Here is a 26,911-nt window from a genome sequence, read left to right on the forward strand (position 1 = left end):
GTAATTTTAGAAAATTTTCATCACCCCCCAAATAAACTGCATACACGTTTGTAGTCATTTCCCATCCCTCTCAGACATCCTAAGTTTTAAACAGTCACTAATCTAGTTCCTGTCTATAGATTATCCTGTTCTGAAGATTGTCATATAAATAGAATCATACAGTATGTTTTCTTTTGTGACTGGCTGCCATCATTTATGACAGTGTTTACAAGATTTGGCCATGATGTTGTGTGTGTTAGTGCATCATTGCTTTTTATTGCTAAATAATATTCCATTGTATGGGTAAGACACATTTCATTTATCCTTTTTTGGTTGATGGGCATTAGAATTTTTACCTCTTTTTGGTTCTTGTGAATTATGCCACTATGAACATTTGTGTTCAAGTTTTTGCGTGGCGATATGTTTTGTTTCTCCAGAGTATGTACCTGGGAGGGGCAATGATATGATAACTCTGGATTTAGCATTGTGAGACACTGGCAAACTATTTTCCAAATGAGTTGCACCATTTTACATTCTCACCAGGAATGTATGACGGTTCCAGTTTCACCATATTCTCAATGACACTTCTTTTTTTAATCTCTCTTTTCTTGGTTATAGCCATCTTAGTGGGTATAAAGTGCCAAAAGAAATGGTGATACTATTTTGGAGGATCCAGAAAGGAAAGGTTTAGGAATCTAAAGAATAGAAAAAGAAAGAAAAAGTAGGAGTTAAGCAATTAAAAACAAGAATAATCAAAGATGACCTTATAGAAGTGAGAATGTGAGTGGAAAGACCAATTTAAAATTAATACAGTGATCAAGATTTAGGAAAATGAAACAATCATGTTGTCCATGAAGATATTTCAAAAGACAAAAAGGAGGGATGTAGCAGGGGGAGAGGTAGACCTAAGTCATTAGTATCAAAAAGGCACAGCCCCCAGGGGTATGTGGTGTAAAGATTCCTTTTTTTTTTTTTTTAAATGCTATAAGAACAAAGAATGCTGCTAGAATGAAAAATAGAAGTCCTCCTCTTCCAAAGTAAAATTATGATAATGGATATGTTAATGGAAATGAGGCCTGAAGATACAGATTTCTCCAAGTAGAAACCATAAATTACATCTTATTATATTGGAGGTTTCTTCAGGAATTCTTTCCCTGGCTTTGCTATAGAAGAAAACAGACATTTAGGTCCCAACTGTTCTTTTAAACCAAAATATCAAATATGGCTCAAGTAAAAATGTGCCAAGTTTATTGCAACTTAGCTAAACCAGTGCTCCATGTCTAATTTTAAGTGCTGAGATTTAGAACACTATAGACTGAAACATACTTCTGTAAGAGTGATATCAGTAACATCACATTCTCACCAGAATGTTGACTAACAATTCAAAATCAACATGTCCTAAACTTTCTGTCTTGGCAAACAGCTCTTTTTTCTATTAACAGTATTTTCTAGCTCAGTTATGGGTACTGCTACTTCCGCAATGTCAATACTTTTCTCTTAATCCCATTAATAAAACCTGATTCTTCTTTCATTCTATCAATCTGTTATATTCAAAATAACAAAAATGATTTTTAACATGAATTATGAGAATCTGTAGTTCAAAAGCTTCCCTTCACATTTATAATTCAAACTAGACTTACAAGTTCCTCTGAAACCAGGCCTAATTATATGCCTCCTCTCATATTCTCCACAAATTTGCTATATTACAGCCTGTTTTTCTTTGGAGGTATCTGGTTTATTTCTTGTCTGTTTTGTTTTTCATTCCTTTATAAAGTCTTTTAAGATTTATGTGCAGTAAAATTCCACTTGGTGGGATACAGCCATATGAATTCTAAAATATGTATAGTTTCTTGTAATCATCAGCTCTGCCATAGACCAGTTCCAGAATGTCAAAGAATCCTTCATAGGGCTTCCTTTACACTAATGCTTTTTCTTCATCCATAAATCCTGGCACCTATTGGCTGGTACCCTGTCTCTAGGATTTTGCCTTTTCCAGAATGTCATGTTCATGGAAAAATACAGTATGTTATCTCCTGAGACTGATTACTTTCCATTGGCATACTTCTTTTAAGATTTATCGGTTGATTTTTTTTTCACATCAATAGTTCATTTCATTTTTCTTTTTCATTTATTTTTATTAGTTGGAGGCTAATTACTTTACAATATTGTGGTGGTTTTTGCCATACATTGACATGAATCAGCCATGGATTTACATGTGTTGTTAAGTGGTATTCCATTGAATGAATAGACTCCAGTTTCGTTTATTCATCCACCCTTGGATAAATATGACTTGTTACACTTTTTGGCAACTATGAACAATGCTGCCATGGACAAGATACATAACTTGTATAGGGATTGTGCACACATAAATTTTTGTTTCTTTAGAATAAATAGCTGGAAGTGAGATTGCTGAATCATTTGGTAAACGTATATTTATCTTTATAATAATGGCAACTATTTGTAACGAGTGACTGTATCATTTTGCCTTGCCATCAACAAAGTATGAGGGTTTCGGCTGTTTCAAATCCTCAATATTTAGTACTGTCAGAATTTTTTATTTTAGCCATTCAGATGTGGCAGTATCTTGTTAGTTGCTCAGTCTTTTTCCGACTTATTGCGACCCCATGGACTGTAGCCCACCAGGTTCTTCTGTCCGTGGGATTTCCCAGGCAAGAATACTGGAGTGGGTTGCCATGCCCTTCTCCAGGGGATCTTCCTGACCCAGGGATTGAACTCTGGTCTCCCGCATGGCAGGCACATTGTTTACTGCCTGAGCCCCCAGGGAAGCCCGTGGTAGTATCTTATCATTTTAATCTGCGTTTCTCTAATGGCTGACATTGAATATCTTTAAAAGAGTGGTCTTTCCTTTTGAAATGCCTTTGCAGCTCTGTCAAAAATCAATTCATCATCTAGTTTCCAGTTCCAGGAAACACTCCATAACCATACATCTCTCTTTATGTCCCACTGGTATCAACTATAAAACCTGGATGATGTGCTTGGGTAGTTTCATTGGACAGATCAGGAAAGAACACCAAAATTCAGAATTTTTCCCTCTAGTCTCCCCTGACTTGAGCCTCAGTGCGGTCTGAAAACTTAAACTGACTGTTGTGGTCTAGACAGAAAACATCCTGGAAATATCCTCCAGTTCTTTTTTCTTTCCTTTTTCTTTTTTCTTTTTTAAATTTTTGTCCACACCTTGTGGGATATGGAAGCTGGGAACCACCCGTTTCCCTGACCAGGGATCAAACCTGCACCCGCCTGCAATGGAAGGCAGAGTCTTAGCCACTGGACTGCTGCGGAAGTCCCCAAATCCTCTATTTCTGACTTATGCTGTGGAAAAGGAAATTCTTAAAGCTACAAAGAGAGTAGGGGAGATCCACCCCCCAATTTTCCTCTCTTTTAAAAATTTACTCATGCCCAAGTCCAAGCAGCCTTGAGGCAGTGACATTAGCTGCAGCCAAAATGCCTGGGAGTGGAAAGCTGCTAGAGCAAGATCTCCAAGGGTTGTGAGTCATCTAGGTAAGGTGAAACTGTGACCATAAGAGTCTATACAAGTCCATTGCTTTTCCCTCTTCTCTGTCCTCCCAACACAGAATGTGGCCCAGTCACAGATGTGGGTAGTTATATGCCAGAGAAAGGAAAAGTGAAGTCCAGAAGAAGTTTAGGAAATATCAGAGAGAGAAAAACCATGCGCATTTATATGACAATGGTCTCTATAGTCAAAGTTATGGTTTTTCTGGTAGTCATGTATGGATGTGAGAGTTGGACCATAAAAAAAGCTGAGCACCCAGAAGCTGAAGCTCCAATACTTTGGCCACCTGATGCGAAGAGCTGACTCATTGGAAAAGACCCTGATGCTGGGAAAGATTGAGAGCAGGAGGAGAAGGGGACGACAGAGGATGAGATGGTTGGATGGCATCACTGTCTCAATGGACATGGGTTTGGGTGGACTCCGGGAGTTGGTGATGGGCCGGGAGGCCTGGCGTGCTGCTGTTCATGGGGTCGCAAAGAGTTGGACATGACTGAGTGACTGAACTGAACTGAACTGAAAGAATTGATGCTCTTGAATGGTGATGTGGGTGAAGACTCCTGAGAATCTATTGAACAGCAAAAAGATCAAACCAGTCAATCCTAAAGGAAATCAGTTCTGAGTATTCATTGGAAGGACTGATGCTGAAGCTGAAGCTCCAGTATTTTGGCTACCTGATGCAAAAAACTGACTCATTAGAAAAGACCCTGATGATGGGAAGGATTGAGGGCAGGAGGAGAAGGGGACAGCAGAGGATGAGATGGTTGGATGGCATCACTGACTCGATAACATGAGTTTGAGCAAGGTCTAGGAGTTGGTGATGGACAGGGAAGCCTGGCGTGCTGCATGCAGCCCTTGGGGTCTGCTGGAAAGAGTTGGACCCGACTGAGTGACTGCACTGAACTGAACTGAAAGTTGAACTTTTGCAGTCTTCCATGTGAGGCTCTTCTCCTAATTAGCATACCAAAAATTTTAAGAGGAGGCTAATGGTTAAAACTCTGCCCAGGCCTTAGACAGAACCCACAGGAAAGACTCAAATGGAACTGAAAAAGCTTTGGGTGCATTGTAAGCACAGTCTACAGATATCTAAAATAAAATACGTCTATAATAATACCAACATCTCTATAGGATAAAATAAGACCTCCGTCCCACTGTAAATTTGATACATCAGAGAGAGCTGTGATGGAAGTGGGCCATTCTTCAGTTTGGTTAGCAAGTCAGGGAGTGTTTGTCAATATTTATTCATATCTTCAAAAAAACTTTATTATGTATTAGATCTGTTAACTATCCATATTGAGAAAAGTAACATTTGACTTCTATCTCATACTAATAATAAAAATAAATTCCAGGAAGAAAGGGAGAACAATGAAGTATCTAGAGAGCAATATGCGAATTCTTCACATCCTTAGAAATAAACAGAACAACAAAGCACTTCAATAAAATTACAGTAAAACTAATAATTTTTGTCATCAGAAGATGTCTTTAGCATCATGCAAAATCAGGACATCCACTAGTATAAAATACTCATATCCTATATAAAGGACAGAGGTCTTATAGTCACAATGTGTAACATATAAATCAATCAAAAACAGTCTTAAATCTCATTACCTCTCCTCCAAAATGGCAATAGACTTGAACAAGCACCTCACGAAAAAGGATATAAAAGTTGCTAACAAACTATAAAAATACATTCCATTTAGTTTTTATCAGGGAATGCAAATTAAAGCCACAATGTAATTCTGTTTACTCTACACCTGTCATAGTGGCTGGAAAGAACAAAATTTTGTTGTTAGCCACTCAGTCGTGTCCAAATTTTTGCAACCCCATGGACTGCAGCACACCAGACTTCCCTGTCCTTCACCATCTCCCGGAGTTTGCTCACACTCATGTCCGTTGAGTTGATGATGTCATCCAACCATCTCATCTGTATCGCCCGCTTCTCCTCCTGTCCTCAGTCTTTCCCGACATCAGGGTCTTTTCCAAAGAGTCGGCTCTTTTTATCAGGTGGCCAAAGTATTGAAGTTTCAGCTTCAGCATCAGTCCTTCCAATGAATATTCAGTGTTGATTTCCTTTAGGATTGACTGGTTTGATCTCCTTGCTGTCCAAGGGACTTTTAAGTGTCTTCTCCAGCACCACAGTTCAAAAGCATCAATTCTTCCGCACTCAGCCTTTTTTTATGGGCCAGCTCTCATATCCATACATGACTACTAGAAAAATCATGACTTTGACTATATGGACCTTTGTTGACTATACAGATCAAGTGTTGGAGTGGTCGTGGAACTGTAAACACTTCTGGTAGTCTAGAAGTTGGTGCAGCAACTTTCAAAATAATTTGACTATACTGTAAAGTTGAGTTTAACATCCTCTGTTGATCCAGCTATTCCATTCCATCAAAGGTCACATTAAACAGATTTATAGTAGGGCATTTCAAATAGCTAAAACCTTGGCATAACTCAAATACCCAAATACCTAAAACTAATAGAATATGGAATAATGAAAAAGAACAGATTAGTCCTCAAAGAACAATATGGATGGCATTCATCAACAAAGTATTGAACAAAAAAAGCTAGAAATAAAATACTGTTTTAAGGTTAAGGTTACATTTGTATAAAGTTCAGAAATAGGCAGAAACAAACTGTGATGCTAAAAATTTTTATGATAGTGACCTATGAGGAAGAGGGGATGGGTAAAGTACTGTTTATTTATTGGGCTGGTTGCTTGCATATGTGCTAAGTCGCTTCAGTCGTGTCCGACTCTTTGTAAGGCTATGGACTGTAGCCTGCCAGGCTCCTCTGTCCTTGGGATTCTCCAGGCAAGAGTACTAAGTGAGTTGCCTTGCCATCCTTCAGGGGAGCTTCCCTGCCCAGAGATAGAACTCATGTCTCTTATGTCCTCTGCATTGACAGGTGGGTTCTTTTTACCACTAGCGCCGCCTGGGAAGCCCCAGGTGGTGGTTACATGGGTATATTTTCTTTGGGATAATTCATTGAGCCATAGATTGATCATTTCTCTATGTGTGCTGTGCACTAATGTTTTAGGAAAACTGTTTTAAAAACAGTGTTTACTTCTTTTAAAGTATTTAGAACATTTTGTATTTGAAACTTTATATCCTATCTACAGGGTTTCAAAAGGTGTGCTTTAAATAAAAGTTGAGTGTAGAAAAGAATACTTGACCTTTATACATTGACCTTTATAATTTTTGTGTAAGTTTGTAAGATTAAGGTGTTATCCACATACATGATTTGTAATAGGAGGAGTTAACCAGAAAGGTCTTCCTTATGATACGTTGCTTGCCTTTTTAATAGTTTGCCAGTGAGGCTTTAGAGCACTCTATTTTCTGTAAAATATTTCAAGAAAGGAATGTATAGTTAACATGTGCTCTGTAGATTTTTAAGTCTGTTAGCAATTTTGGGGGGTTCATTTTGATATTTTTCTACAAATTTTTCATAAATGATATCTCTAGTAGATATTATGGATTCTTTCCCAACTTCATTTAATTCCTTCCACATGGCTATGTAGTGATGATTCAATTTGGGAGGAACTGATCTCCCACCAACTCCAGTAAGTTCATAGCTTTCAGTTCACCAAATGATTGGGGAACAGTGGGTATGCATGATTGTGTGTGATGTAAATCTGGAACTGCTACATTCATTTTTGTATCTAAGAGGAAAACAAGCCTGAGAATAAAGCTGATGCACAACAAAGTGTTATAGTTCAGAAAACAGAGAGAAATGTAGCCAAAGCCTTGACCAGAACAAACCTGCAAGTTATTCTTCTTTTTTTACTTTGAAGAGGGTCTGTTCAGGCTCCTGTAAGCAACTAATGCAGACTGAGTGACTTTAACAACAGAAATTTTATAATCTCACAGTTTTGGAGACTGGGAAGTCTGAGATCTGAGTGCCAGCATAGCTGACTTCTGGTGAGAGCTTTCTTCTTGGCCTGCAGATGACTGCCTTCTTGGTGGTGTGTTCTTCTGGCGTTTTTCTTGGTACGAGTGCTTGGAGAGAGAGCACAAGCTCTCTGGTGTCTTTTTATATAAGGGCACCAATTCTGTTGTCTCAGGGCTCCACCATTATGACTGCATTTAACCTTAGTTACTTGGGGCTTCCCAGGTGGCCCTCATGGTGAAAGGACCGACCTGCCAATGCAGGAGACATAAGAGAAGCCGGTTCAATCCCTGGGTCGGGAAGATTTCCTGGAGCAGGGCATGGCAACCCACTCCCGTATTCTTGGCTGATGAATCCCGTGGACAAAAGAGCCTGATGAGCTACAGTCCATAGGGTCATAAAGAGTCGCACATGACTGAAGCGACTTAGCGTGCATGCACAGCCTTGGTTACCTCCAAAAGTTCTCCCTTCTAAATATAATCACATTGGGGTTTAGGGCTTCAACATACAGATTTGGGAGGAGCATTTCTAGCATTCTGCCTCTAGCCCCTTAGTTCATGTTCTTTTTGCATTCAAAGTGCACTTATTTAATCCCAACAACCCGCAAATGCTTCACTCATTCCAGAATCGACACTGAAGTCTAAAGTCTCATCGAAATATCATCTAAATAAAATGTGGGTGAGATTGGGGGGTATCATTTAACCTCGGGCAAAATTCCTCTCTAGTCGTGAGCGTGTGATACCAGGCCAGTTATATTATTCCAAAATACCATGATGAGATAGGCACGGAATAGATAATCCCATTTCACCAGGGAGAAAAGTAAAGGAAGAAAGGCATGATGGGTCCCAAGTGAGTCTAAAACCTAGCCAGACTCGCTCCATCAGACCTTAACGATTGAGAAGAATCCTCTTTGGCTCAGTGTCCTACCTCCAGGCCCCCGAGGTGGCAGTGTCACCCCCGTAGCTCTGTGGAGTGGCCCTCTGCTCTAGCTTGACAAGGTGCCCCTGATGCTGCAGCAGTGCCCACAGCCTTGGCCCCTAGGCCCTTGGTGGTGGCATCCTGGGCCTGCAAAACCAGACTCCACACTCTGAAACTGAGGAGCAACCATTCTGTCCCCTGGGCCTGTGGTGTGACTAGGAGCCCTAAAGATCTCTGATTCACCTTTGGAGCCGTTCTTCCCTTTTCTTAAAGGATAAAGCATGTTCCCAGCTGAATAGCCTTATGTTCCCATCCTACAGAATCAAAGAAACCTTACCACCTTCTTTCATTCCATCTTGTTTTCTCTGTTTCCTTTAAACTCACAGTATCTCCCTTGGTATTATCACTTCTCTTTTCCTGGTTTACGCTGAAATGACTCATTAATTCCATGAGTCACACCCATGATGTTTTTATAAAGTGGCTCTTCAGCCACACTCTTAGTGTTCTTTTCAGAACAAGCTTTCGCCCCTTTTTTTGCAATATGGATAGACTGAAAATTTTCAAAATCTCCAAATTCTGGTTCTCTTTTGCTTATTAATTCCTACTTCAATTCATCTCTCTCCTCTTGAGTTTATCTATGAGCAATAAGGAGGACCAAAGCTACATTTCAATACTTTGGAACCTCCTATGCTAATTACTCAATTTTAATGCTTTCAAGTTCTACCTTCCACAGAACACTAGAACAAAGTTCAGCCAAGTTCTTTGCCATTTTATAACAAAGATGGCCTTTTCTCCATTTTCCAATAACCTATTGCTTGTTTGCATCTGAAACTTTACCAGAATGGCCTTCAGTGTCCTTATGAATATCAGCATTCTGGTCTTGGTTATTTATGTGTTCTCTAAGAAATGGAAGCTTTCTTTCTAGCTTTCCTGTTTGTTTGTTTGTTTGGGTTTTTTTTTTTTTTTTAGCTCACATCATACTTGGCTTTAATGTCTGTTTCTATCAATGGTCCTTTCATAGCAATCAAAGCTTCTTCCAGAATACACCTCAAAAATCCCCCCAGCTTCTACCCATTACCCACTTCCAACGCTGTTTCTGTGTTTGTAGATATTTGATCCCAGAATCTGTCTTAGCTCATGCTGCTGTAACAAACATGAAACCGAACACAAACAACAGAAATCTGTTATCTCAGAGTTCTGGAAGCTGGCAAGTCCCAGATCAGGTTGCCGGCATGGTTGGATTCTGATGTGGGCCACTTGTTGGCTTTCGGATGGCCACTTTCTCCCTGTTTGCTCCCCTGGCCTTTCCTCAGCGTGTTCCCATGGGAAGAGGGAGGGACGGGCAGGGGCCAGTCAAGGGGGAGAGGAAGCATGGGAGTGCAAACACTCTCTAGAGTCTCTTCTTATAGGAACACTAATCCTGTTGCATCTGGTTCCCTTCTTATGACTATTTAACTGAATTAGCTTCTGAGTCCCCTGTCTCCAAATATAATCACTCTGGGTTTTAGGGCTTCAAAAATGTGAATTTTGGGAGAACACAGTTCAGTTCATAGGAGGCAGTGTAAAATGTGTTCAATTCCAAGACCATTTATGCCATTTTGTGTTAGTTTGTGTTACTTGTATTTGAAATCATCTTAACTGACAGTGCCTTCTAAGGTATAGTTAACTCTAGTTTATCAACCCTCAAATAGTTTGTAGCAATTTATGCTGTGAACATATTGCTTCTCCATTTCCACCCCCTAGGCTTTGCTGGGTTTTCATCTTTGCGAATATGATGATGGAAACAAGTAATTTTTCTCAATATGCAGATGTGTTGCCTTCTAAGTTGATAATTTACTTTGTGAACATTTTAGTTGGTTAAGACAAAAAATATCCTTCAAGTGTTAGGAAGGTGTTTTTAAAAGCTTTAAAATATATTTTCTGCAATAGTAGTAATTAAGAAGTAAATTAGTTTTTATAATATTATGTTTCTGTATTTCAAAACAATTCCCTAGTTTGTACATTTTTTCGGAGAAATAAAAGCATCTTTTAAAAAATGTATTTAAAACAAATTTTATGATCACTTAACCTAAATTTCTATAAAATCTTGACAGTATTATCTCTTTTTGCATTTGGCTGACTAGATTACCACTAGAGAGTATTTCTTTGTCACTAAAACCCTGCTTTACAATATAACCTTACACCACACTGTGTTACTTTTCTTCAATTATTTTTAATTTTCCCTAAATGAGAGTACCTAATGACTTCCTTATTTTTTCACATTAAGAATGTTTTCCATAATGACCATTTTATGAAGGTTCAAATCAAATTATTGAAATATCTCTCCCTGAGTTCCTAGGTTTCCTTTTTTTTTTTTTTTAATCCCTGTAGCTTATATATTTGCTTTTAAGAGTTTCTTTTCTTTTCTGTTTTTCCTATTTCCATTGGGAGGATTTTTTGAAGGGTATTTAATAGTTCCCATCTTCTAGACTATTATACAGCAGACTTAAAAAAAAAAAAAAGGCAGCTCAGTTACCTCCTGTGTCCCCACCCCCCTCCGAGATACCTATACCAAGGAACAATCCAAGCTATTGGAAAATACAGTAGAAAAAGAGATATGAAAGACAGCAGCCAAGCTAATTTTTCCCGGACAAACTTGCTGCAGTATCAGATTTAAGGATGTTTGATGTTGCCAATTAGGACCTTTGACCTAAGAAAATAAACTAGGGAAAAGCTAATTGGAGCAGATAGACCCAGAATCTTGGTCACTTTAGGTAATAATAGTTCAGAGTTCATTTATCACTCACTTAAAAAAAGTTCAGTGTGCAAAAGGGAACAGGTGGAAGGGGCAGAGGGGTACATAGGGCACTGTGTCACCAGTGAAATTAGACTGACGAAAATGTTGTCATTCTTCACACTTCCAGGATTGTCAGTACGTACAGTCGCAAAAGGATGAGTGTAACATTTCAGTATTGCTGTATAAGTTAAGTGTTTTCATTTATTTGTTTGCCTTTTAATAAAGTGAAAGTCCTTAATTAATTGGATTTTATTTTATGTAGGTTTTTAATAAGAACTATAAGTTTTATTTGCTGTGTAGTTTAGTAGAAATAAAAAGCTTTATAAAATATTTACTTTGCCATAAGGATAATAATGCCAAAAAAGGCGTTCAGTTTGAGAAAAAATGATAAGATATTCAAATCAATTAACCAATTTTATTCAGTTAGTAAAGGTTTAATGACAACTACTATATGCCAGGAATTGAGATATATTTTTATTGAATTTTTAATATTTACTGGAGGTTATTAGCATATTAGAAAATTTGCTTAAACTATTTAATGATTTTACCAATTTCTCATCAGCATAATCTCTGTTTACATTTTATTATCAACCTAGAATAAATTAACATAGAAAACATACAGACTCCTAAAGTGTATATCTCTGTTCTCAAGGAGGAAAAATCATTAAAACTGAAAAATTTTATACTGGCTTTCTGTATCATTATAAACGTGACACTTTTTACCTGTGTCATGAAATTTATGTCAGAAAGATTAAGTTCCAAATGGATAAATAAGTCTTTACTGTGCTAAACTGAACCTTGATCGTGTAACTCTTTTGGAGGGGAGGACATTGTGAATTCAGTTCAGTTCAGTTTAGTTGCTCAGTCCTGTCCAACTCTTCGCGACCCCATGAATCGCAGCACACCAGGCCTCCCTGTCCATCACCAACGCCTGGAGCTTACTCAAACTCATGTCCATTGAGTCAGTGACACCATCCAGCCATCTCATCCTCTGTCGTCCCCTTCTCCTTCTGCCTCCAATCCCTCCCAGCATCAGGGTCTTTTCAAATGAGTCAACTCCTCGCATGAGGTGGCCAAAGTATTGGAGTTTCAGTTTCAGCATCAGTCCTTCCAGTGAACATCCAGGACTGATCTCCTTTAGGATGGACTGGTTGGATCTCCTTGCAGTCCAAGGGACTCGCAATAGTCTTCTCCACAGTTCAGAAGCAATAGTCTTCTCCACAGTTCAGAAGCATCAATTTTTCAGTGCTCAGCTTTCTTCACAGTCCAACTCTCACATCCACACATGGCCACTGGAAAAACCATAGCCTTGACTAGATGGACCTTTGTTGGCAAAGTAATGTCTCTGCTTTTTAATATGCTGTCTAGGTGGGTGAAAACTTTCTTTCCAAGGAGTAAGCGTCTTTTAATTTCATGGCTGCAATCACCATCTGCAGTGATTTTGGAGCCCTCAAAAATAGTCTGACACTGTTTCCACTGTCTCCGCATCTTTTTCCCATGAAGTGATGGGACCAGATGCCGTGATATTAGTTTTCTGAATGTTGAGCTTTAAGCCAACTTTTTCACTGTCTTCTTTCACTTTCATCAAGAGACTTTTTAGTTCCTCTTCACTTTCTGCGATAAGGGTGGTGTCATCTGCATAGCTGAGGTTATTGATATCTCCTAGCAATCTTGATTCCAGCTTGTGCTTCTTCCAGCCCAGCACTTCTCATGATGTACTCTGCATTTAAGTTAAATAAGCTGGGTGACAATATACAGCCTTGACGTACTCCTTTTCCTATTTGGAACCAGTCTGTTGTTCCATGTTCAGTTCTAACTGTTGCTTTCTGATCTGCCTATAGGTTTCTCAAGTGGCAGGTCAGGTGGTCTGGAATTCCCATCTCTTGAAGAATTTTCCACAGTTTATTGTGATACACACAGTCAAAGGCTTTGTCATAGTCAATAAAGCAGAAATTATGATTATCAAATATGAATACTTTTTATTGGTATTTAGGTTGTGTTTAATCATTAAATGTGAATGGATTTGGTGCTTATACTGTTGCCTACTACTGCAGACATTGTGAGAGAAATAGTTGGCAAGATGTGATGTCCAATTGAATATAAGGGATGATAAAATTGAATGTATTTTGACATTTTAGCTGGAAAATAATAGACAAGGCAACATAAAGGGGAGGACTTGCAATTTAAGACTTTGGTAACTTTGGCAATTTACGTAAACACTTCATGACCTCAACTTTCTCATCTTTAGAATGAATATATATCATGTGTGATTGTGGTAATGAAAGAATTAATGCATGTGAAACACGGCATGCAGTACTTGGTACATATTACTCAGTAGATGTTAGTTCCTTTTACTATGAATGTTATTCTTGAGTTCAGTTTGTATATGGCAGATTTATCTCTTATGTTAAAATTCTTATATGGTAGAACTTAAATTCAGATTAAATGGATCCTTAGATTATATGTAAATGATCAATTCTCAATACCATATTTCAGCAGTTTCATGTTAACCTGGAAATAACATAGGAAGTATAACTTCTGTGCCAGCAATTCAGACTAGAACAGTGTTTCAACACTATTGGCAAGTTGGGGTGGGGAAAATCTTTGTGATTGGGAGGTGGACTGGCCTCTCTATTGTAGCATGTTTACCAGCATCCACTTGTTTCCACCAAGTGTTGATAACCAAAAAGGTCTCCAGCCACTGCCAAATGTGCCCTGGAAGGCAAAACTCTCCTGATTGATAACCACTGGGCTAGAGGAATCATATGTGTCTTCAATTCTGTGAAGAAGTATTAGCATATAGAAGAAGAAAGAAATGACTGATTCAGTGTAACCCAGAGACAGAAGCAGCACTGATTAATTAATGTTAGAAAGACAGGTTAATAGAAAATTTCATAGTTTGAGCTAATATCTTGAAAATAAAATGTACTATCATGAGTCAGCATCTTCTTAGCTACCATGAATATTTAATTAGGCTCTGGCTCACTATCAGTGTTCTGCTGGGAGTTTCTTTCCTGGGAGGGAGTCTGAACTAAATAATCTCATAGGTCTCTTCTAATGATAAGATGCTCTCATTTTGGCAGGTTTAATGACTTTTATTTGGAAATGATTCTGATTGAGGTCTCGGTTGAAGCCATGAGAGTAACTGACCTCTTTCTCTGAGAGCAAGAATAGATAGCAACATGGTTTTGTGAATGAAATTTTAGGGATGTCCATAGTTTAAAGCAAGGAATCTGGAGTGCAGTCTACCTTTGGTAACCCCACAGTGTGTCAAGAAGGATGAAAGAAAGCCAAGAAAATAAAGTGTTCAGAAGGAAAATAATGGATGGTTGGTATTGTCAATTGAGAAGTAAAAGTCAGTTGATAGAGAAAAGACTAGTTTATTTAATTTTTAAAAAGTGAGGAAAGTAGTCACTAAAATGTTGCACACTATGTAAACATTAATTATCAATACTAACAGTTTTATTCACATAAAAATTAGATACCAAATTATAAGATGCTGAATCAGAGTAGGTTATGAGAAGATTGACATGGCAGTGGCTATGTGGACCACTTGCTCAGTCAACTAGAGAAAGCTTCAGGATTAATAGAATAGGATTATTGCATTTTATATTTTAGGAGATGTGGGACTTGAGCACTTTTGAAAAATTGAATTTAGATGAAGAAAATGAATTTATAAATATCTGGGAGAAAGACAGTTATGTAAAAACCAGAAAGGCACCTCGGTGGTTGATCCTGGGGAATATATAAAACAACTGGTTGTGAGATAATGTGCAAGCTCAGAGTTCCCAACAGGTGGGGAGGAAAGAGTTTGAGGCTTACATGGCTCATTTTGCATTTTTACTCTATCACTTAAACTCTCTGTATGACTGTAAGCAACTTACTTTGAACTCCTCTGAGCATTGGATTGTTGTTTTCTAAAATGAGAATAGTATATTCTATCTGGAAATGAACTTAGAGTAGTGTGACATACCTAGCACTTATCTGGAATGTGTTCCTACTCAGTCTATCGGTGTTAGAGTTGTCTTTGTCATCATCATTCAAAGGTACTCTAAGATCTCTAAGTGAGGCAAGGAGAAAAAAATATATTTAAGGATTTGACAAGAGAAGCAAGTGTCAACATTTACACTGCTCATGAGTGAATCAATTGATGAATACAACGACTATCATTGAGGAGTGAAGATCAGATTTTTTTTGTAATGACCAGTGGCCACTGAATTTGTAGTGGCCCGGTTCCACTCACTTCTGGGTCTTTTCATAGCATAAGCTTTGACCACAGAGCAAAGGAAGAGAAAAAAAGCAGTAATGTATGTCTGCGGTTGATTAATGATGTTCACATAAATCTGTTATTTTGAGATTTATCAGTGAGAAATTAGTGCTAAAAATGTATATTCTCCATTATCATAGTCTATGGCATATTGTACTTCATACATATTGACCACATGTATATAAATTGTAACTGAATTATTTCTTAATTTACACATTGGCATATACAGGGATTCTCAACTTCAGTACAACTGATGTTTTGGATTGAATAATTCTTTGTCACTGGGGGTAGTCCTGTGCATTTCAGGATACTTAGTAGCATCCCTAGCTGTACTCACTAGAGTATGGTTGTACTTCTTTCCCAGTGTGATAATCAGACATATATCTTGTTGTTCAGCTGCTAAGTCATGTCCAACTCTTTGCAATCCCATGGACTATAGCACGCGAGGCTTCCCTGTCCTTTACCATCTCCTGGAGTTTGCTCAAACTTGTGTCCATTGAGTCGGTGATGCCATCCAACCATCTCATCTTCTGCCGTCCCCTTATCATTCTTCCCGCAGTCTTTTCCAGTAGCAGGGTCTTTTCCAGTAAGTCAGTTCTTCACATCAGGCGGCCACAAAATTGTAGCTTCGGCTTCAGCATCTGTCCTTTCAATGAATATTCAGGACGGATTTCCTTTCGGATTGACTGGTTTGATCTTGCTGTCAGAGTCTTCTCCAAAACTGCAGTTCAAAAGCAATACGTATCTAGATGTTTTTAAATGGCAGAGGGGAAAGAGCTAGATCGCCTTCAGTTCAGAACTATAGGAATATTCTCAGATATAAGATAGCTGCTGGTAATTTAAATGAATAAATGTGTGATCTTTAAATTTATAAAATTTTCAAAATGTATAACTCAGTAGCAATTCTAGATAGATTTATTGCTATGTAAAACCAACAGAATTGTAAAGTTACATCCCTTCTGACAGAGAAAATCTGAGAGATAGACCATACTGTATCTCAAGGAGTATAAATTATTTTTTCCACCTGTACACTTCGATTTTACTTGAGAATGTTTTAAAAATTTCTAATTTACCCTTTTTTTTCTTGAATTTATACCAAGCAAAGTGATTACTTAAATATATTTTAAAATATTCTACATATTCTTTTATTATTTCATGATATATTGCAGGTGATTAAAGCTAAATTTATTTGTGTTTTATTTTCTAGTTGTTTTTTATCTTTATTATTGGTGGCTGCTGTGGTATGGAAGATCAAGCAAACATGTTGGGCTTCTCGGCGGAGAGAGGTAATAATAATATTACTTAATGTTTTATTTAAAGATTCAGACAAACATATGGATCTCTAGTGCTTAATTGACATGCTCCTTTCAAATAGAGTTTTTCAAATCAATTTCATTTATTAAGATTGAACAAATCAATGTAGCATTTTTAAGCTTTAGAGCAAAATTTGCCACTGTCATTTTAAATCCATATCTTTAGAAGCATTGTTTAGTTGAAAGCAGTTTTTTTAAAAATAGTGTTAGAATTTATAGTGAACACAAATTTTAGTTTTGTTGACTAAATAACCTTCAATGACTTTAATTTAGGTAATCACATTATAAAAACATAATTTATTTTTATAACTCTTACAATTTAAAGGAATATTCTGGGCAATAAATATTAATTTTTTGGTTTGTATCTCATAGAATTTTTTGATAATCAAATTTTTTCCATTACATAGGTATCTGATAATCCAAGTATGTCTGTCTTGCCCCTTAGTATGATACATTACTATAGCAGAATTAATCATGTGTATCTGTTATAATCTTAAAATTGATAAAAAATGTAATAGTCTTATGGAACAATAGCTGATGATATAAATATATTATACAAATATAGTTTCTTAACTTTGTATATATTAGTTAATTGAAAGAGCAAAGAAATATAATAATGTGAGGACTCCATGTGTACAGTAGATTTATTGTTCTATGCTTTATATAATGGAAAAACAAGTTACTGTTTTTATTAATATTATTTTAGTCTATCACTATTAGTATTATTAGCATTCTATTTGCTGTTGCATTGCCCACTATATTTTTATATGTTTAATTTTGTGCAGTGATGTATAGCAAAGATATAATTGCTTACCTACTTATTTTCACATATTAAAAGATTATGTTTAAAAACAATCCAGAATATTCCAAATTATAGAATTAGTAAATAACATGAGTTCTTCTTAATTATTCTGTTTTCAAATATCCAGTGCCTACCTGTGTTTGCAAACATGAAACCACTTCCCTGCACATAAATTTCTGATCCTAATTCCCTCCACCTTTCTGATTTTCTGCATATGATCAGTGCAGTGTCAGTGAGGACTTACTTGGTATGATGCTATGATAAAAAGTAATCCAATTTAAAAGGTGTTTTTAAAATGTAAATATATAAATATTTTGCAAAAAGAATTCTGTGTAGAAATCAGAAATCTATACATGCTAGGCAATTTGTTAAGGTAAAAGTATAGATTCAGGAAGGGTAAAACAAATGAAAAGTGAAGCAGTTTGAAGACTTTCCATAATGGAAGAGAACAAGTGACATTTTATGCCTCTATTCATTAAAAACGAGGTCAGGAGCAATCAGGGAGACTGGGTTCATACTCATTATGATTAGCAATGTTTAAGTGTCTGATTTCTACAGTTTATAAAATATAACTATATAAATATAGCATTATGGAAAGATCAGTGTACAACTCTGTCATTAACTAGCTGTGTAAGTGGTCTAATTGAATTTGCTTTCCTCTCAAGAGATTGTATTGCACTGTATAGCTTAATCTCAGTTAGAGGTTCCTAGAACTGTAGGAATGTTTATATTTAATGACTGAAGTTTATAAGCTATTAAATATTTGAGAAAAATGGTGGGAATTGTTCAATTAATTATGAAACTTTCACACTTTTCAAAACGACAAATTATTTTTGGTTAAGCTATGACATCAGTATAGTAATGTTTACTGCATATTATCGGATGCTCCAGCAAACTGAAATTGCTTTAATTTTTAAAATACAGATATATAAAGATTTTTTAAATTTTAAATAAAAAAATATAAATATATTTAATTTTTGACTGGCAGTCAAAATCTTTCAAAGTATGTGTTGCACATTTGAGAATGAAGGAAAACTAGGAAGGATGAACTAGGTTAGGGACCTCTAGACCTGTTCTGATCTGTGGTTTTAAATGTTATTGTGTCCTCTTGATAATCCGCAATTTAATGTCCTTCTTTCCAAATCTTCTCAGTGATGAGTCTTTTTAGAGTATAATAATATTTGCATTTAATTTGCTAACTCTACAAAAATTTAAAAATCTGTCCTGTTGAAGGATCATGTTATGTTACAATATCATATGTTATGAAATATTATGAGGAATTTTATCATTTATAATTTTATTAAGTCTTTTAAATATAAAATCCCAAATGTCTTAGAAACCACTCATATGCTGATGTCCAAAGTTAAGATGACATTATTTTGATGACTACCAGACATCTATTTAATTAGTAATTTTTTAATTATTAAAAGATTGTCATTTTGATTTTAGAGACCCAAAGACTTTTAACTACATAGTGGTAACAAATGTGATAATTCCATTTATAGACTTTCTGTAAATGGAGGTTAAAATGTATTTTTATCTGTCTTTATTCAGTCATACCTAATAGATTAACACTAACATTCCCAAAAGGAAAAGACCTCAATATTTTTTCTTTACATGGAGATGTTGTTTTCTCTAAAGCATTAAGACATTCTTATAAATGGCAAAGATCCCTGTGAACAGTAGAATGACAATTTATCTGTAACAGTAAATGAAGGTCATTTAAAAGATTCTTCCTTTTAGTATTTCTACAATTTTGTTACAGAAATTGTGTTATTTGATTGTCTTAATATAAGGACTGTTTTAAAATGAGTATTATCTTTGAATATTTTAAAAATATATTGTGTTAATTAAACCAGATATACTCCTGATTTATTTTTAGCTCTTTGAAACTTTGGGTCTCATAAACACACACATAGAATTTTGTGTTATAATTTTAATATCAGAAGCCCATTGATAATTTCCTGCCTTCAAATAATACCTCTTGGAATTCAGGGGCTCTTAAAAACACAAAAATGGAACTATAAAGGACTTTAATTTTAATGTTACCTCTTCATATAAGAGCTCAAAACTCATTTCTGTGACAACTCCATTAAAAACATGAAACTTTTGTGTGTATGTGTATGTGGGGGTGCTATGCTAATGAATGGATACAATAAGTGGATATTGATCAGTGGAACTACTATTATATATGAGAAGAATTAGTTCATTTTTATGGCTTATGCTTGTTACATAGGTTTTGAAAACCTTCATTTTCAGCGGCATATTTAATTTTAGATAGTTATTACATTACAAAAACATTTGTTAGGACCTAGTATATGTTAAAAGGAGACTTTTAAAATAGCATTGCCGTACTTAATAATTTTCATGCTTCAACTGAAATTTGAGATTTGAATAGGTATCAAAAGGCACACACTCATTAAAATGTTATGATTACTCCTTGCAATAAAGAAATCTACTCTTATATTTGACTAACATAAGTGAAACTATTGTGCATATCTTAATAGTTACAAGAAGTTAATTTTTTCAGTTGACACATTTATTCCCATTTATTTTGGGTGGTTTAACTGTATTATGCCTCCATTAAAATCTAACTGAAATATCTATGGAATAATAGATCCCATAAGCAAAGGTAAGGTTATGTTTAATCAACTTCGTATTTCTAGTGGGTTTGTGTATTTGAATGATTGCGTTTCTTATACCAGGAGCTTTTATTTCTTTAATTCTCTTTACTGTTCTTTAAAGAATAAAAACACATTATTATAGATCATTATCACATTATTTGCTTATCTTTCATAGCATGGTAATGGATCTCTAATGCTTGAAAATCAATAAGAACAATATTGGGGATAAGACAGTGTCCACTGAGTAACTAATCTTGTGTTCATGTTGCTCTGTTTTCCTACACATTTCAAATTGCACAGCATAGAGCCTAAATTAGAATTTAACATAATCTATCTGAAATTTGAGTTAGAAATAATAAACTAAAACTCATAAATAGAATCTAGTAGCTCTGAGTAGCAAACTACTTTTCTTGAGGCAAGCACATTACCCAGAGAAGAATTAATATCATTGTTATACTTTACTAAAGACATGTCATGAGTAAATAATTTATGATAAAATCATCTCTGAGAGGGTAAATTTGCAGTAAATGTGTTCTCATCTCAATATTATTAATGCAATGAATCAATGTTTATAAAGTAAGTTGCTCTTCCTCTTTGGAAATACACCCAATTTATTTAGAGAGAGGAAAGTGGACGTAGAGTGAAGAAAGTAATGAGAAAATATTATTTTGGGTGAAAAATTTAAAATTAATTACTGAGGTACTATACAAAGCTTCTTATAGAATTTCTTGGTACTTTAAGAATTTGCATTTTACTTTAATAGTCAAAGATTCCAGTATCTAGATAAAGCTTTCCGTGAAACATGTTCCTTTGTCAAAAAAGCAAGAAGTTTTAAAATCATTATTATGATTATGAGCTCATGTAATGTCTATCCCTGCAGTTAATGGCCTTAGTATCACCTTATATTTGCTTAACACTTACTCTAACACGATGATACAATTCAATTATTATTTGAGGTAAGAGAAAGACCATTGCCAACTAATTATGGTTCTCTTGCCACTAAGAGTGTTTTATACTTTATTCAAAGGACTCTTAAATAATTACTTAGATAGAGATTTTATTATATATCATCACATATATACATTGAACGGAAAGTAGAAGCAAAATAAATTGGTTAAGCTATTACCAAAACTTGTTCACATTCATAGTTCAGTTTTTCATAAATCACTTTTTAACTTAAGGAAAAATGTTTTGTTTATTTCACATAATATTATTGACTAGAATAATCAAGTTTGTGTCTGCACAAGCAATGACAACTGTATCATAACTGCCATCTGGCCAGTATTGGTTGTTCAGTTTCATTGATTGTAAGACACATCAGAGTTGAGAGATATTAAAATGTGAAAACAATGTCTTAGAGTCAATAGAATATGGTAGGGCCTACTTTATAAGATTTACAGTACTAAACAAGTTAATATGTGCTGAATACCTCACTGCCTGTTACTTACCAGACTACAGCAAAAGTTAGCTATGGTTGTTGATATGTAAAATAAATAATGACTAGTGTTATATTATGCATTTGTATTAGTAACAGCAGCTCCTGTATATTTAGGATTATTTTCCTCTTCCGCATCCACTTTGACACAGGGGTTCTCAATCTAGCAGGTACTTTGGAATCACCTGTAGATCTTAAAAAATATATTTATGTATCCCTGAGTGTCACTCCAGTACTCCACAGCCACCTGATTCATAAATCAAAATTTCTTTGAGTCTCAGCTTGATGTATCCATTGTTAAGCCCATAATTGATTATAATATGCACCATTAGCACTGAAACTGCTTTGACTTCTCCTCTTAGAGAGATAGTAATACATTGAAGGGTTTTCCACAGAGGAGTTAAGTGATTTGAGTTAACAGGATGTGCTTTTAAACTGATAGTACCACTGCTGTGTTGAGACTAAATTATAGACAGACCCTTTAGACACAGGGATACTAGTAAGTAGGTTATTACCATACCTTGTGAGAGATGATGATGGCTCAGATCAAGAGGTGGCAGTGTATGTGACAAGAAGTGATTGGATTATGAGTACTTCTTGAAGATAATAGCTGGATTAGATGAATGGGGTGGTGTGAGAATGAAATAAACCAAGCATGACTTCAAAAGATTATAAAAACAAGTGTGACTTCAAAGTTTTTGTATGAGCAACTGTAAAGATAAAGTTGCCATCAACTGAGATGGAGTTGATTGCAAGTAAAATTGGTTTGATGATATGAGTTTATTTTTTCGTGTTAAGTTTGACAGTTCAGTTTTACATGTTACATTGGATATATAATTAGACAAGTCAAGGAAGCAGAAGTTGATTCTGGATGAGGAAATAGATCTGGACAGGAGAGATAAATTTGGGAATCTCAGAATATAGATACAGAGAGCATTTAAAGCCATGAGACTGGATGATATCACCAAGAGAGGGGAGTTTAAGCCCTGAGTCATACAAATATATTGTTATAAACTGACTGTGTTCACTTACAGATTCATATTTGAGGCCCTGAACCCCAACATGATGGTATTTGAAGGGTAGGTCTTTGGAAGATGAGGTTGGTACAGTTGTGATGGGATTAGTGCCCTTATGAAAAAGAAAGAGACACAAGAGCACTATCTTCCTGCTAGTACACAAAGTCTGTTATACCTTTCTAGCACCCTCTTCATGAAATAGATGAGTTAATCAAGAGAGATATGAGCCACTTTTCCTACCAGCAGCTCTGGAGCAGTAGCATAGAAATTTTGCCTAGGATGAGAAGTGGTTGTGAGAATGGAGACCTTAGAATTGTCCCTTTAAGTGAACTGAATTTATTTGGAACAAATTATAGGTAAATTCAACCCTAAACCTTCTCTTGAAAACAATGGAGATTGTGGTGGTAATCAATAGAGGAGACTCATTTCTCCATGAGACCAACAAGCTAAATCATAAATCAACTAGAAGTTTACTAGAAAGATCCAGGGCTATATAACATGACAAATATTCCTCCTCGGGTTGTAAAAAACATCAAAGCACTGGTCTCAAATATTATCCCTGCATGCATGCTCGGTCACTTCAGTCATGGTTGACTCTCTTCAACCCTATGAACTGTAGCCCACCAGGCTCCTCTGTCCATGGGCTTCTCCAGGCAAGAATACTAGAGTGGGTTTCCATGCCCTCCTCCAGGGATCTTCCCAACCCAGGGATTGAACCCATGGCTCCTGTACTGCAGGCTGATTCTTTACCCACTGAGTCACCTGGGAAGCCGTTTTCCCTACAGTGGGCCCCAAATTAAGTGGGTGAGATTACAAAGCAATTGAAGCCCTAGAGCATTATCAGAAGCAATAATCAGGCATTAATTCATGAGGCTCACAGCTGAGTGTAATATTAAAGACAGTAGGTAGCTAAATGGAAAGATCTAGAAAGAAGCAGTCAAAGAGAGCCCTGATCAAACCACTGGCATCTCAGGTGACTGCACAGGCCCAAAGCTCCAGTCTCTTTGGAGCAAGGTCACAGGTTGCACTGCAGAGAAAACAGACTTCATTGAAATAGCCCAGCATTGTTCCTGCGCAAACGAGCAGGTAAAAACATCAAGTGTTGGGTGTGTTGGGTGGGGGGTGGGAAGAGAATCACTATCCAGAGTTGCTGCAGTCTATTACCTAAAATGTCAGTGTTTTTCAACAAAAAATTATCAGCCTTGCAAAGAAAGATGGCTTTGCAGTGCATACACAGGACAAATAGCAGGCAACAGAACCTGCTTGTGAGAGAACTCTGCAGTTAAATGTAAATTTCACTGACAAAGACTTCAGAGCAGCCAATGTAAATATGTCCACAGAACCAGGGAAATGGTGATTAAAGAAGGACAGGAAAGGAGGATGAAAATACCTCACTGAATAGAGAATACCAATAACAAGACACAGTTATAAAAATAAAGAGAACCTAATGGAAAATCAGAATTGAAAAATACTGATTGGACCTATGCAAAATTATAAGCTTTTGCTCTGAAAAGAAAACCATAAACAAAACAAACAAAAAACTATTCTACAGATTAGGGGGAAATATATGCAAATAATATGAACCACAAAGGCTTAATTTCCAAAATATATAAGTAGTCCATGCAGCTCAATAACAATAACAAATAAAACAGCCCAATCAAAAAGTGAGCAAAAGACCTAAACAGACATTCCTCCAAAGAAGACATATAGATGACCAAAGGACACATGGAAACATGTTCAACATCACTAATTATTAAGGAAATGAAAATCAAAACTACAATGAGGTACTACCTCACACCAGTCAGAATGGCCATTATTTAAAAAATATATAAATAGCAAATGCTGGAGAGGGTGTAGGTAAAAGGGAACCCTCCTACACTGTGGATTGGAATGTAAATTGGTGCAACCATTATGGAGAACAGCACGGAGAGTCCTTAAAAATCTAAAAATAGAGCTACCATATGATCCAGCAGTCCCACTCCTATGCATGTATCTGAAGAAAACTATAACTCAAAAGCATACACATGTCCCTGTGTTCATAGCAGCAATTTTTACAATAGACAACCTTAATATCCATCGACAGATGAATGGTTATAGATAACATGGTATACATACACAGTGTCATATTACTCAGCATAAAAAGGAATGAAATAGTGCCCTTGGCAGCAACATAGATGGACCTAGAGATTTTCATACTCAGTGAGGTAAGTCAGAGACAAATAACATATGATAGCAATTATATGTGGAATCCAAAATATGACACCAGTGAGCTTATTTATGAAACAGAAACAGACTCACAGACGTAGAAAACAAACTTGTAGTTACAGAGGGCTTGGGGGAGGGATTAATTAGGGATTTGAGATTCACAGATAGAAACTACTACATATTAATATAAAATAGATAAACAATAAGGTCTTACTGTATAGCACAGGGAAGTATAGTCAGTATCCTGCAATAAGGCATAATAGAAAAGAATATGAAGCAAAACAAGCAGGACATCTTGAGAGGAATGAAAATGAAAACGTGATATTCTGAAACTTATGGGACAATGCTGATGGAGTGCTCAGTGGAAAATATATAGCTGCACATGCAAATATTAAAAAGAAAAAGAAATTAAATCAGTAGCCTAACATTCCACATTAAAGTACTTAGAAAAGAAGAACAAACTAAATATATAGGTAGCAGAAAATGAAGGAAGTAATAAAAACTAGAGGAAAAGTTAATGAAATTGAGAACAAAAAAAGAAATAGAAAATCAGTGAAAACAAAAATTGGTTCTTTGGAGGATCAGCAAAATTGACAATAAAGCTCACTAACCAAAAATAAAAGGAGATTCAAATCACTAAAATTGGACATGAAAGAGGCAATATTATTACTGACCTCCTAGAAATAAAAAGGCATCCAAAGGTCCATTGTGAATGTCTATATGCCAACAAACTGGATAATTTTGCTGAAATGGAAAACTCCTAGACATGGAAAAACTGTCAAAACTAATTCATTGAAGACGTATAAAATCTGAATCATGTAACAAACGGAAGGATTGCAATAGTAAATTAAAAATTTCCCACTAGATAGATCAATGTCCTGTCTGCAACCAGCACATATAGTGCCCAGGCCTTTCTTTCTAGCACAATTTTCAGATGAAAGAAACCCGGGTGTTTTCGAGAATTGGCCAATTGTAGGACTGGGACAGGGAATATAAAAATTGAGTTTGGAGTTTTTTATACTGCCAAAATGTTAGGAATTGTTCAAACACACACACACACCCCCACAGAAACAATACAATGATGTGAGTCAAAGGGACAAAGGGACAGTAGAGCCACCAGCAACAATTCCGATGATCACGCAGGAACAATTTGAACAGTAATGTTTCATTATAACCAGATATATAAAATAAATATTAATGAATCCACACTGATAAAAAGTTATTAAATAAATTAATAAATGGGGCAGAACTGATGTTGTCCCTTTAAGAAGAATGAAAAATCATTTTATGTAGGTACTCTGCCCCTAAAGGGGAGCTTAACTGCATACTCCTTAAGTGTGAGATAAACATAGTGACTCCTTGCAAAGAACACATTAAGGAATAGGGTAAAAAAGGTAGAACTGAATCACATTACAGCAGAGAATTCTGGCAGACACTCCGTTAACCAGGTGGTCAAGGCCAGCATCAACAAAGATTTGTCAGTGATGTGTGCTACGTGCTAAGTCGCGTTGGTCGTGTCTGACTCCTTGCGACCCTCTGGACTGTAGCCCTCCTGTTAGGGGGACGGTATGTAACTCTGATATGATATGGCAAGAAAGGTTCTTTATCTCTGTGGTCTTCCTCCTCAAAACCTATAGCTCTAATCTGATCACGAGTGAAACATTAGGTCAGTCCTAGGTGAGGAACAATACTGGATTCTAAAAAAGTAACTTGATTAGTACTCATCAAACCCTTAGGAGACACAACTATTAAATGTAATGTGATCTCCTAGAAAGGATCTTGAAACATCAAAAAAGATACTGGTTTAGAAAGGAAGAGACCTGAATGGTCCCTTTATTTAATGGACTTTAGCTAATAATTATTAACTAAATAACTAAGTATTAACTAAATAATAATAACTAATAATAATTATTAACTAAGTATTTACTTAATGGACTTTAGTAATTATTAACTAAATAAATATTGGTTCATTAATTGTCACAAATATACCATACTAATGCAAACTGATGCTAATGAGAGAAACTGGGTATGGGACATACTGAAACTCTCTGGAAAAAAATCTTTGCAATTTTTCTATAAATCTAAAACTATTACAAAATGAAGTTTATTTTTTAAAAATTTTCACAAATTTCACAAAAATCTAGGTTCAGTTGGCTTAC

General features: G+C 36.0%; 1 protein-coding gene across 3 annotated transcripts in view; it reads left to right on the plus strand.

The window, feature by feature from the left end:
- The window catches only part of ATRNL1 (attractin like 1), a 746,492-nt gene that overhangs the window by 316,394 nt on the left and 403,187 nt on the right, over window positions 1–26,911 (plus strand). For all 3 annotated transcript variants that reach the window (XM_065923396.1, XM_065923397.1, XM_065923398.1), the window contains exon 26: window positions 16,565–16,643. In XM_065923396.1, the coding sequence (XP_065779468.1) occupies window positions 16,565–16,643 (79 nt within the window). The remainder of the gene's footprint in view (window positions 1–16,564; window positions 16,644–26,911) is intronic.

This window comes from Muntiacus reevesi, chromosome 2 (genome assembly GCF_963930625.1).
Source record: "Muntiacus reevesi chromosome 2, mMunRee1.1, whole genome shotgun sequence".
Classification (NCBI taxonomy): Eukaryota; Metazoa; Chordata; class Mammalia; order Artiodactyla; family Cervidae; genus Muntiacus; species Muntiacus reevesi.